General features: G+C 48.3%; 1 protein-coding gene across 4 annotated transcripts in view; it reads right to left on the bottom strand.

The window, feature by feature from the left end:
* SPOP (speckle type BTB/POZ protein) overlaps window positions 1-13220 on the bottom strand; it is a 646228-nt gene that overhangs the window by 133177 nt on the left and 499831 nt on the right. For all 4 annotated transcript variants that reach the window (XM_069634379.1, XM_069634380.1, XM_069634382.1 and 1 more), the window contains 2 exons: window positions 5733-5788; window positions 5482-5604 (listed from right to left, as the gene is read on the bottom strand). In XM_069634379.1, coding sequence (XP_069490480.1) covers window positions 5482-5604; window positions 5733-5788 — 179 coding nt within the window. The remainder of the gene's footprint in view (window positions 1-5481; window positions 5605-5732; window positions 5789-13220) is intronic.

The following is a 13220-nucleotide window of genomic DNA, read 5'->3' as shown; positions in this document are numbered from 1 at the left end:
CAAATCTTTTGTCGTCTGTCTTTTGGTATAGTGGGGTATGCCGACTTACTACTTGACGACGCCGCTGCCTGCACTACTAAACTCTGGAGTTGGGTGCGTACTTAAATATTCAGGGACTGAGGCGGACACCCTGTACTTTGCAGAGAGCTTTTTATTGACTGCAGGGAGAACTTCAGGTGTTTCCCAATTTGCAGCAATTTCTTTCTGCAATGCAGCATGAAAAGGGGCCATAGAGTCTTCTTGAGGACCTTTATCGAAGATGTCCGTAAGATCATCATGATGGAAAGAGGGTGCAGGTGTTGTCCATTCCATAAATAGCATAATTCTTGCCGTAAGGGCCCTAGAAGGCATTTCTGCATGCTCCCCAGGTTCTGGTCTGGCAAAATCTGCAATGCAGAATGAAAAGGGACTATAGGGTCTTCTTGAGAACCTTTATCTAAGATGTCCGTAAGATCATCAGGGTCTTGACAATCCCACAAATGGCGTCTAAAAACTCGAAAAATGCTCCCGATGTCGTAGAGAGAACCAGAATCCTACTCGGTGTCGTCGATATTGTCGACGCCACTTTCGACGCATTTGGCAGGACCATCGACACCTCTGGTGCCCGAGGCACAGTTGAGGTTTGAGGCTTTGAGAGCCTATCCTTTCATCGGGGTCGACAAAGGTGTCGATGACACAGACTTGTGTGTCGAAGGTACCTTTGACGATGACGCAGTTTTATTCAATTAATTTGTCTTTACTTGAGGGTTTGTGACGCTCTCGAGGGTCCTCGTTTGCCAGGTTTGGCGACTCCCAGCGTTTGTTTTTCAGGTCTTTCACCCGGGGTATCACCTCTAGGCATCTGAGAGGGTCAAGGCCGCATTCTGAAAGACGTAAGCATTTTCTTGCGAAATTCCTCCCATTTCGCTGGAGAGCTGTGTTTAGCGTGGCAAGTGCCACTTTCGACATTTTTTTTAAGCCGGATCGTGGCGTCGATATTTCAAACGAAGATGCCATCGTAGGATATTGCGATTCTCGAAGATTTTCGATGAGTAGAAGAACCGAGCGTTGAGTCTCAGAGGCTTACGAAGCGCAGAAAAACAGAACGAAGCAACTGACGCTGCGCAAGACTATTTATACCTATTGTGACTTCGGCGCTGATATGGAGGCCTTCGAGGGACACCGTTTCGAGGGACGTCGAAACGCAGCTCCCTCTACTGTGAAAAAATGTTCCGAGACCAGCAAGCTGGAAGTGGATTTATCAAAGATCAGGAATACGTGGGAGGACACAATCCATTCGAAATAGTTACAGGTAAGTAACAAAAACTTCTCCAGCATTGGATCTTTCATAGAATCAGATGCTTGAATAGAATACCAAGCAGTTATGCTATGCCCATACATTATGTACATTCTGCAGATCGTTCTGTTCGCCTTACTATACAGAAAGTACAGGTTACCTTATTAGGGAAGGCGGGAAGAGAAGGCTGCTCCTACCTTAAGCAAAGAGATGACGAACCGCTTGGCCCACTGACTCTCTGCCGGTATCTTCTGCCAGACAATAGTGTTTGGCAAACGTATGCAGAGTGCTCCAGGTTGTAGCTCTGCAGATGTCTCAGTGGTACTCCAGCGTGAAAAGCAACAAAAGCTGCCCTCCCTCTAGTGGAGTGGGCTGGAGGAGGTCTGGTGAGTGGATTGCCTTTAGACTGGTGGCAGTGAGTGATACATTGGGAGACCCAACGCGCCAAACTTTACTTTGAAATGTGCTGCCCTTTAGTCCGGCCAGCAAATGCGATGAAGTCTAGTCGAACAGCGTAACTCCTTAGTTCTCTGTATGTAGAATTTTAGAACTCTTGCTATATCTAGCGAGTCTAATCTGCTTTCCGCATCAGATGTGTGATTCATGAAGAATGTGGAAAGTACTCTGTGCTCAGTGAGTCATTTCGGACAGTACCTTGGGTAAGAATTTAGTATGCGTCCTGAGGGTGATGTGGTCCTTAAGAAACAAGGTGAATGCAGATTCTGAAGAAAGGGCTTGCAATTTGCTAAGCCTTCCAGCTGACGTGAGGGCCACTAAGAAAGCTGCCTTCCAGGATAAAAATGTTACGTCACATCATCTATGAATCGGCTCGGATGGTGGCTCCATGACCGTGTTCAAGCTCCATGCCGGTGTAGGAGTTGGCAGGAAAGTATGCATCAAACCCCTCAAGAAAATTTTGGTAGTCGGTTTGGTGAGCAAAGATTGTTGACCTGGATTAGTCGTGTATGCTGATATGGCAGACACATGCACCTTTATGGATGAAAGGGAGAGACCTGCCTTAGCTAGGTGCAATAAGTACGATAGTATTTGTCCGACGGATACAGGGAGAGGGCTCACTGAAGAGGTTTCACACCACTTGGTAAAACTAGTCAATTTTCGAATATAAGTGGTCTGTGTGGAAGGTGCCCTAGAGGCCTTGATTATGTACCTGCATTCTGCAGGAAGATCCACAAATAATTTTTGCTGCTCAGGAACCACGCATGGAGCGATAGGCTTGCTGGGTCGTGGTGGAGCATCTTCTGATTCTGCTGCGTTAGGAGGCTCTGATGAACTTTGAGATGAATCGGGGACCATAGGGATAGGTGAGGCAGAGTTGGGTACCAAACCTGACAAGCCCAATTCAGCGCTATCAAGATCATTGAACAGGCCTGTTCTTTCAGTCTGCGTAGCACCCTCGCTATGAGTGGGATCGGAGGGAAGGCATAAAGGAACTTGCCTGTCCAGTCCACTGAGAAGGCGTCTCCCATAAAGAGCTATTCCGGATACCTGGAGGCGAACCTGTGACATTTTTGTTGTCCTTGGTGGCAAAAAGGACGATCTGCGGATGTCCCCACCTGTGAAATATCTGCCGGGCATCTACTTCGTCCAGCTCCCATCCGTGGGATGATGAATAATCCCTGCTTAATTTGTCTGCTAGGACATTGTCCACTCCCGGTAGGTGTGTTCTGCCTTGATGTGAACCTTGTGATGTAAAACCCAGGTCCATAGCTTTTGGGCTTCTTGAAACAACAACTCTACCTTGTTCCCCTTTGCTTGTTCGTGTAGTGCATCAAGGTCATGTCTGTTTGGACAGTCACCGCCTGCCCTGCCAGTACCGGTAGGAAAGCCTTCAGCGCCCACCAAATAGCCCTGAGCTCCAGCACATTGAGGTGCAGTCGAGATTCCTGGGTGGACCAAGTGCACTTTGTTTGTAGATCTGCAAAATGCGCTTCCCAGCCCGATAGTGACACATCCGTCCTGAGAAGGGTTGAAGTTGGAGATTGGAAAGGCATTACGTGCAGCAGGTTTTGATGTATACACTGCCATAATGGGTCCTTGTGGATAGTTGCCGGGAGTTTAATGGTATCCTCCCATGACCCGAGTGCATGCTTCCATTGGCGGCCAGGGTCTCTTGGATTGGCCTTATGTGAAGTGTGCAATTTGCTATGAGGAATATGCATGAGGACATCATGCCCAGAAGAGATTTGAGGGAGCGGACTGTGGTCGTCCCGTTGCTTTGAAACCATGAAGTTAGATGAGTTAGTGCAGATATTCTGTCTGCTGGTGGTCTTACTCTGGGTATGTTGGTGTTGAGTTCTGCTCCCAGAAAAAGCACCGTCTTGCTGGGAACGGGGCAGGATTTTTCCTCGTTTATCGAGAAACCCAACTCTTTCAAGAGTTTCGCTGTTTTCTCCACTGCGATGCTCGCCAGCTTGAATGAGCTCACCCTCATGAGACAATCGTCTCAATACGGGAAGACTTCTGTTTCCGACCTTCTGAGGTATGCCGTCAACGGTGCTAGGCACTTGGTAAATACTCTTGGTGCTGATTTTAGACCGAATGGGAGGACCCAAAATTGAAAATGTGACTTCCCTATGGCGAACCTTAGAAATTGCCTGTGGGCAGGATGAATGGGAATGTGGAAATAAGCGTCCTCCAAGTTGAGGGTGGCCAAGAAGTCGTGTAGGTTGAGCCACAGGAGAACATTCTGAAGGGATGTCATTTTGAATTTTATGCGCTTGATAAACTTGTTGAGAGCTCTCAAATCCAGAACCGGTCTCCACTGACTTTTTTTCTTCTTTACCACGAAAAACAGAGATTAGAAGCCTCTTCCCATGTGTTGGTATGGTACCGGCTCTATAGCTGCTGTTATATAATGCACCTTGCGTGGAGCGGGGGCAAGAAATGGAGGCTGGTCCAGGAATTCGATGGTATGACCTTCGCAGTATATTATGGAGAAGATGAGAATTCAAAATAACAGGGAGCATTGAGTAGAGTGAACCATCATGATACACTAGCATACAAAATCAATATAATTTTTTATAAAGTATGAACAATGATTAAAACAGGATTAAATAGATGAACACAATTTAGCGCGAAGGCTGAGTGATAGTGTGTCTAAAAAACAAAATTCATAGGAAAACGTCACAATCGATGAATGATTTGTGTAACAGATAACAATTTTCAGTGTATCAATGCATATCATTCATTGTATACATTTTTCAACTCATTCACAATCAAGTCTTTGTTAACTCTGACAATCCAGAGCAGAGGGAACTCTTGTTAGGATTCATTTTCAGTCCATTATTATAAATGATTCTAATACTGTCAGTGCGCGCTGTAGCCCAATTGGAGTGCTATCAAAAAGCATAACGGCATCAGCAAAGGCCACTGCTCTACCTGTTAAGGTCCCAATTTTAGGAGGAAATGATTGTGTGTTACCCAAAAGTTGAAACATGTATACTAAGTATAAATTGAATAGGCAAGGATTTGTAATTAACGATGGGGCGAGAAATCGATGTCAAGCTCAGGCTTACGTTGAGTGTTGTAGAAGATTCCAATTAGGTTTGGTATTGGTCGCCCGGTAAGCGATATATAAAACAACGACATATTGAGGATGAGCCAGCTTTTTGCGGTCAATTCCAGTGTTGAGATGTACCTGGTCTTTTCCCTTGCAAGACAATGCAGGTCCTGCTTTGCTACTGCCCTGTGCACAGATGGTCACCAACAGCATACAGGGGCAAGTCACAACAATGCATCCCTGACCGATGACACCTTTTCTATATGCTTTTATTATCTGGTATCAAAGCACACAACTAAACAATGATGTAGTGACCTTTCACATTGCATATAATCACTTCTCCCCATCTACATCAGGAGTCATTCAAAGGTGCATGCGCTAGAGGAAATGAGTATACACACGGTTGTGCTCCAAGGAACCTGAATTAGAAATGCCAGGTTGTGGCTTTAAAAAAAAAAAAAAAAAAAAAAAAGAAAAGAAAAAAAAACAGTTGGGCTAGAAGTCAATGTAAGGCCCAGCACATTACAGCAGATGTGCTCCCAGTTAAATACGTTTCCAAGGTCCTCCACACATTCTTACATCCTGATTTTGATCACGAACGGCCACAGCACATCCTCGTCTACAGACATGAGCCCAATATGAACCCACTCCCAACCCTGAGCTATCTGGTGCACTTCACACTCACTTTGTCAGCTGCTGCTAAAAGGTCATCTGCCATCTTGTCGAGATTCGACGCCTTTCCGGTGTAAATGAAGCACATCATTTCCTTAAACACATCCGGTTCCACATCATTGATTTCCACTCTGTTCTGAAAAAGGGAAAAATTACTGAATAAACATACTGTAGATCAGCATCCCTTCAACACAGGCAAATCAAGAACTCAAGCCTCACCCTTCACAAGATGAAATCTGAAAGGACAGCATCATAGCCACTTACCTTTTTACTCTCTTCCATCTCGTGTTCAAACATAGCACTGAAAACAGGCGATCGTGCTGAAACAAGAAGGTGTAAGCAAAATAAGTAACTAATCCATGCCCTGTTAATTGATCCAAATACCCTCCACCAAATGCCCCACACGAACTGCCCTTTCCAGCTATTTTTCAGCTCCACCAGCTCACTAAAATGTGACCTACAATCTAGAATACTGCTATTTGAACGTTTTCCTGGGGGACTCGCAGTCTATCACTCCAAGCCCTATGTCATCAACTGCTAATACGGTCTATGATTTGGCCAAGTACCTCAAAACAACATACCACTAACAAACCAAACAGGATTTTAACTTCCGGTTGTCTCTTAAAATGGGGGAGACGAGTGGGAGTGCTTGCTCTCTGTCCAGAGTCTAATTAGCTGATTACCTCAAAAAAACAAGTGCTCCTTACAGTCTTAAATCTAAAAATCTAATTCGCTTTTCACCTTCAACTCTAGTTTCTCATCCCAACTCTTGTTCTCAGTTAGCTTGACGTTTTTACCAGCCTCCTCCTCCTCCGCCTCCCAATTTAATCATACATCCTCTAACCTGTGCTCAACATATTTCTCAACTTTGCTACCCATTTCCTCTACAAATTCCTCCAACTCAATGAATTACCTTTAAGCTGGGTGACTCACTAACCTGTATTGATGCTCAACCCTGGATGCCACACTCCAACCTCTAAACCAATTTACCACCAAGGACCACAACAAGCGATGACACGGAACATGACAATGCTGACGAAAAATAGAACAAGGAACACACCAAATTGAACCACGTCCTCCTCCAGTATAAAATGGCACTCATACAGAACACACTCCAACACCAGGACCAACATAACAAATATCATGAGAAGAGAAAAGTCTTAATACACAACACCATACCTCACAACTGACCACGCACCACAACATTCTCAACACTACAGACATCGCTAGGCGTGCCGAAAGCGTCCCGGAAAGATGCAGGAAAAGATGAGAAACACCAAGAAGGAAAAGGAACTAAACCTGCATCCTCTCTCCTTATATCACAAAAACACGAGGACACTGCCACCACCAACCATAACAAAACAGACTAATAAGCGGAAAGAAATCAGCAACCCAATAATTAATTTACCAGACTGTTTCAACGACCAAACGGATCCCATTGAGCACCATCACACCTTGACAGCAACTTGGAAGCAGATCAACTGAACAATCGCAAGACAAAACCAATATTTAAAAATAAAATAAACTAAACCACATTAAAAGGATCCACTGCAACCTAATCGACGAAATATCAATGTCCAAACATGCCACATAGATTTACAACCTACTGTGCGATGAAATATCGACATCCTATTCATTACAGAAACATGGCTAGACGGCCTGGATCTCTCCGACTCGTGCGGAGGTGATGGCCACAAGAAAAGCCGTTTTCCACGACAAAAACCTCAGGGGTGCTGAATGCATAGGCTCAAACGGAGGACCCATGAGCCTAGTTAGCACCACATTGAGTTCCCACGCCGGGGCTGGAGCCTTCACCGGCAGGAACAAACGGAACAGTGCTTTGACAAACTCCTTAACCAGACGGTGTGACCACAGCAACGACCGCCCCGGCGATCTGGTGAAGCGGGAGATAGCCACCAGATGGTCCTTGATGGAGGCATAGGCCAGTCTAGCCTTGGCTAATGACAACAAATACGGCAGTACCTGCAGATCCGTGACTCGTAGAAGATGGATATTCCATTTATGTCCATAGCATTAGACTGCTCTGGCCTTGGCAAGCACTTCCTTGCAGTCCGCTGGGAGATCGTAGCCCCCGAACTCTAGTGCTGCAGGAGCCAGGCCTGCAGGTTCAGAGATCCTGGGTCGTGGTGCAGAATTGAGCCTCCTTCACTGGCGAGAAGATCTGCGACCACCGGAAGCTTGACTTGGGGAGTAGTAGGGGGTTTGTGGGGGGGGGGGGGGGGAGGGTCCTGACATGTCGAGAAGGTCTGGGTACCATATCTGCCTAAGGCATGCCGGTGCGACGAGGATCATCCTGCACTGGGACCCTCGGAGTTGATTGAATAGTCGAAGAAGCAACAGCAACAGAGGGAACTCATACAGAAACAGGCCGTCCCAGGTGAAGGTAATGCGTCCCCCATGTTCCCGGCCTGGGGAAACCTGCTGGCGAATCTCCGGCACTTGGTGTTCGTCGCTGTCGCAAATAGATCGATCTGGGGATTGCCCCATCTGCAGAACAGGAGATCCACTTAGTAAGACAAAGCTCTCACTCGTCACAAGAACACAGCTCCCTGTTGAGTCTGCAATGGTGTTCTTCACTCCTGCCAGATGAAACGGGATGAGGAACATCCCCTTGGGCGACTGCCCAGTGCCACAGTTCCTGCGCTTCTTTGGAGAGAGCCAGGGACCTTGTGCCCCCTGCTTCCTGATGTAGAGCATTGTGGTGGTGTTGTCCGTGAAGACCCGCACCACCTTGCCCTTGAGAGACAGAAGGAAAGACTTGAGGGCCCAGGACACTTCCTGCAGTTCCAACACGATGTGCAACTTCTTCTCTTCCGGTAGCCACAGGACTCTTGTGGGAAGACTTCCGGTGTGAGCTCCCCATCCTTCCATGGAGGTGTCCATCGTAACTGTCTCCTGGTGAGGTGGGGACTAGAAATCCGCACCCACGCACGGAGTGTGATCTTATCCTCGAAGCTTCCTGACACTTGTATCCAACGGCCATCGAGGAACTTCTGTAGTGGACGCATCCACAGCCTGCAGAGCCGAATGAGGTATACGCATGACTACATCATGCCAAGCAGAGACATCAAGGACCTCATTCTTGTGATCCTCATGGCCAACAGTCGTACTTTGCACAAGACGGCCGCTATCCTCGCCTCCGACAGACACGACACTGTTGAGTCGGGATCCCAGAAACAGCGCGTGCTGCGATGGAATCAAACAGGACTTTGCATAGTTCGCCGAGAACCCCAGCTCCGTCAGCAGGCCCACGGTCCGCGCCGTGTGGTCGACAGCGATCTCCTTCGACCTGGCCCGGATGAGCCAGTCGTCCAGATAAGGGTAGACATGAATTCCTCGTAGTTGCAGCTGAGCCGCCACCGGCTCCAGGCAATTGGTGAAGACCCTTGGCGCCGATTTCAATCAGAAGAGAAGGGCCTTGAATTGGTAGCGCTTCCCTTGCACCACGAAATGCAGGAACTTGCGGTGTCCTTTGTGAATGGGGATGTGGAAGTATGCATCCACCAAGTCCAACGTCGACAGGAAGTCCCCCTCTTTCAGCTGTCTGAACACGTGCTCAAGAGTAACCATCCAGAATTTTTGGGACTTGATGTATTTGTTCAGTTGGCGAAGGTCGAGAATGGGCCTCCAGCCCATGGTCTTCTCTGACGAGACCGTAACTGGAGTACACTCCGGAGCCTCTTCGGGACAAGCTCTATCGCGCCTTTCCTTAGCATGGCCCGCACCTCCAGCAACAGCTGAGGGATGTGGTTTTCCTGCCGGGCCACCAGTGTTATTTGGGGACACTTCTGTTGCCATTCCAGGGTGTGTCTGTGGGCGAGAGCATCCAGCACCCAACGGTCGGTGGAGATTGACTTCTACACGTTGATGAAGTTTGCCAGCCGGCCTCCCACCAGGTTGCACAGATGGGGGCCCCGATTCCACGGCCGGTTCAATCCTGCTTGAAAGTCTGTTGGTCTCCTGGGCCGAACAGCGGGAGGGTTGGTAAAAAGAGGAACCCCTGCCGAACCCCTTGGAGGATCCTTGGGACTTGCTGCCTCAGGTCCGAAAGGACGGCTTCCGTTGCTGAAGATTGCCCAAAGCAAACGTCTCTGTGTCCGTCTTTATGGCTTGGACAGACTCATCCACAGCTTTCCTGAACAAATTGTCCCCGTCAAAGGGCATGTCCAGCGGGCGGGGCTGTCGGCGCAATAGGCAACATCATCTGGATCTCATACCAGCGTATGCAGTACCAAAAGGATGTCCACTGAGAGGTCTCTAGGAGGTACCTGAGGTGGGGGTGGCAGCGGAGGTGCAGGCAGAATAGGCTGCTGGGGCACTAGCTGGGAGCCCAGGCCATCGGTGCCTTGCTGCTCGTCTCGACAGTGTCCTTGCCGCCGTCACCTTCGTCGACGCGCACGTCGTAGGGTTGCCTTCCTACATTTCCCTCCTGCTGGATGGTTTGCAGACCAGTGAACTCCTCCTCAGTGGAGATACCCATACCCCGGAGGTCCACTGGCCCCCGCCCGCCTCTGTTTCCAGCGGTGAAGGTCTTGGGAAGATGATGTGTCTTCTCTATGGGCCATAATGCACCCTCCCTCCTGGGAGGAAGGGACCCCCTGGCCTTAGGGGTCGCGTCCTGCAGGGTCATCTCAGCGGCCTTCGCCCGAGATGCTGCCACCCCCTCGATGGAAGGCTGGGCCTTCGGTGGGTGCACCTGGGCCTTCACGGTCAGGGCCAGCACCTTGTCCTGCTTGGCCTTTTCCTTAGGGGGTGGATCCGAGCCCTGCTCCCCTTGGACTTCTCTGGTAGGATGGACTTGGGCCTCTCCTTGAGTTTGCCCGGATGGTCAGACTTCCTCTTGGCCCAAGATCCTGAGCGTTGACTGGTGACGGAGGCTGGGGGCGTCGAACGCGCCTTCGCCGCTGAGGAGCCCGTTGCAACAACGCTCCCGGTGGCAGTGGACTCACGGTGCTTAGCCTTCTGTTGCACCCCAGCTGGAGGGGCACCCTCAAAAGGACTTAGAAGCCCACTCAGCCTTCTTGGAACCTGGAGAGGCATGCTGCTGGGTCCCACCCAGAGCAGGGGCCTTGGCCTGTAGCCATTCGTTCAGCCGCCTGTGCCGATTCTTCATCGTGCGAGGGGTTATCTCCTGGCAAAACACACAATCCTCCTCTTTGTGCCCCAGGTACAGGCAGTAGAGGCACTCAGAATGCTCGTCGTCCGAAAAGATTCTGCAAGCTGCAGCTGGAGCAAATCCTGAACAGGGGAGTTGAATCATTTTCCTCCGACATGGTCCATGCAGCGTAGGCCTGACAATGTTCTGGAAGCCTCCACGAAGAAACTTTACGAAATCCGCCCTTGAGGGGCGCTGAAGAAAAACACAAAAACGCAGTAAAAGCTCAAGAGCTAAACAGAAGGACTCCCAACACTTTAACGTGCGGTAAAAATCTGAAGATGGCTGCCAGAGGAGGGGCTTATGTAGAGGGCAGTCATTGGCTGGGAGCAGTATGACCCAGCGCTCAGTGATTGGTTATTAGGAGAAAGACAGTTCAGAAATGAAACTGATTATTTCTTTACCGAGGATTCCCAGCCGGACGACTGGGAATACTCATGAGCATGCGAATCCATGCTAGACCCCATGCTGGAGAATAGGAATCATCGACGTAGCCCTATTCTGGATTAAATAATTCCTAAAATATGGAACAGTACCGTCTGGATTAACCCTTTTAAATCCACTCCAAGGGAAACCACGTGGAGTACCACAAGGATCGTCCTTATCCCCACTGCTCTTCAACATCTACCTGACACCACCAATCAAGCTCATTAAACGACATGGCTTTACATGCTACAACTACGCTGACAACACACAAATCACCTACAAAATTCAAGACATGCATGAAGAAAACAAGATGGAAGACAGTCTACAAGAACTCTACGGTTGAAAGAGCACAAACAGCATCAAACTCAACCATGGGAAAACAGAAATGGTTATACCCAAAAACAGGGAAAACTACCACTACATCCCATGGCCTACAGAACTAGGAACAGTACCAAAGCCCTTGACAGTAAAAAAAGATCTTGGGAGTTCTGATGGACAACAAACAGTAGAACCACAAATAAACGCAATAATCAAAAAATGTGTCTTCCTCCTGCACAAGGTAAAAAGGATCCTACCATTTCTTTCCTTCATCCATAAAACACTCCCCATCATCTCCCTAGTCATGTCCAGAATAGACTACGCCAACAGCTTGGACGCCTAAGGAAACTACAACATATCCAAAAAAGCCTCAGCGAGACTCCTGCTCAGACTACAACGAAGGGATCATATCAGCCCAGCGCATAAAATGCTACATTGGCTACCAATAAAAAAATTAATAAGGTTCAAAACAATGGGCATAACGCACAGAGAAATCCACGGCCAGCGAGCAGAATTCATTCAAAAGAAAATAACCATCTACCTTCCGACAAGTCCACAGAGATCAAGCAATAACGTTCACCTAGAACCAAAACCATACATTAAAAGAAAACTTGGGTCGTCATTCTCCCACCTGGCAGCAAAAACATAGAATTGCCTCCAAAATGCACAATACAAAGGATCACCTGAAATTCAGAAAACTACTCTTCACATCGAATCAGAAGGGAACGACTAGGTAAAACAAAGACTCAGCGGGACAACAAGGCACACCTAAACAAACCTAGATTGAAAGAACAAGCCAGGGAGGCCAAAGAAAAACACTCCCTACAGTACTCATCTCTAACAAATACCCTAGAAACATGAACCCCAGCTACAGACGGGGGGAGCATTAACCAACACTAGCTACCCAAGGGGCATTAGGCCACCCAATCAGTGGTGGTTGGGGCCTGCACAAGAACACACAGGGAGACACCATAAACCCCCAACTTAATCATTTCCAGGCCGGGGGCAGGAGGAAACAGTCGCAACCTCTCATGCCCACAAGCTGCTCTGCTAGAAAACCAAAGAGGAAAGCCACCACTGTGCGCAGTGCCAGTCTATTAATCTGCCACATAATGTCCAACACACTGGACTGACAGAGATAATTAACACAGAAGTCCAAAGCAACGAGGTAAGAAACCCCCCACTAACCCAACTCAAAAACCTCAATTTCCGCATACACTTCTCTAACTCAAACCTACACATGTCTGCACAGCAATCTGCACGCTCTTCACTACACTGCAACAACCAACAAACACATCATCCATGCACAACAGCATATGGGAATTGTACCGACCCGTAAACCGCACACAAGCTCAGCGAACGGTGCAAACTGAACTACAGAGGTCAACAGGAAATCACAACTCTGACTCTACCTATTCCTGCTATACCCCACCAACCCCCCACACTCCCCTTTCAGATCTGCCAGGGGACCACACCGGTGGCGTTCGTGCACGGTACAAGTGCCGTTTAACTTAACATTACCATTCTTACTAGTTTTTCAATCCGTTAATGATCTAGCCCCCTCCCTAACTTAAATTCATCACCAGCCCCTTTCCACCTTGTTTCCTCCACTCTAACACTCTCCCTAAACTTAGTACCCAAACCACTGTGTGCAGCATCCAATTTCTGCTTCTCTTCCCTTCTTGCCTGCTGCCCACACACACCGGAATGCCCTTAAAAACTATCATTTTTATTGAAGCGTTGAAAGCAGCCCTCAAACTCAACCTAGATTCCTTTGTCAGGTGCACTGCTCGATCCCATGCCATCCCTCCTTCCCTCTGTTTCTGCCTCAT

Source organism: Ambystoma mexicanum, chromosome 13, assembly GCF_040938575.1.
Source record: "Ambystoma mexicanum isolate Mex_15411 chromosome 13, UKY_AmexF1_1, whole genome shotgun sequence".
NCBI lineage: Eukaryota > Metazoa > Chordata > Amphibia > Caudata > Ambystomatidae > Ambystoma > Ambystoma mexicanum.
Note: the sequence above shows the minus strand (reverse complement) of the source record. Positions and strands in the feature narration are given on the sequence as shown.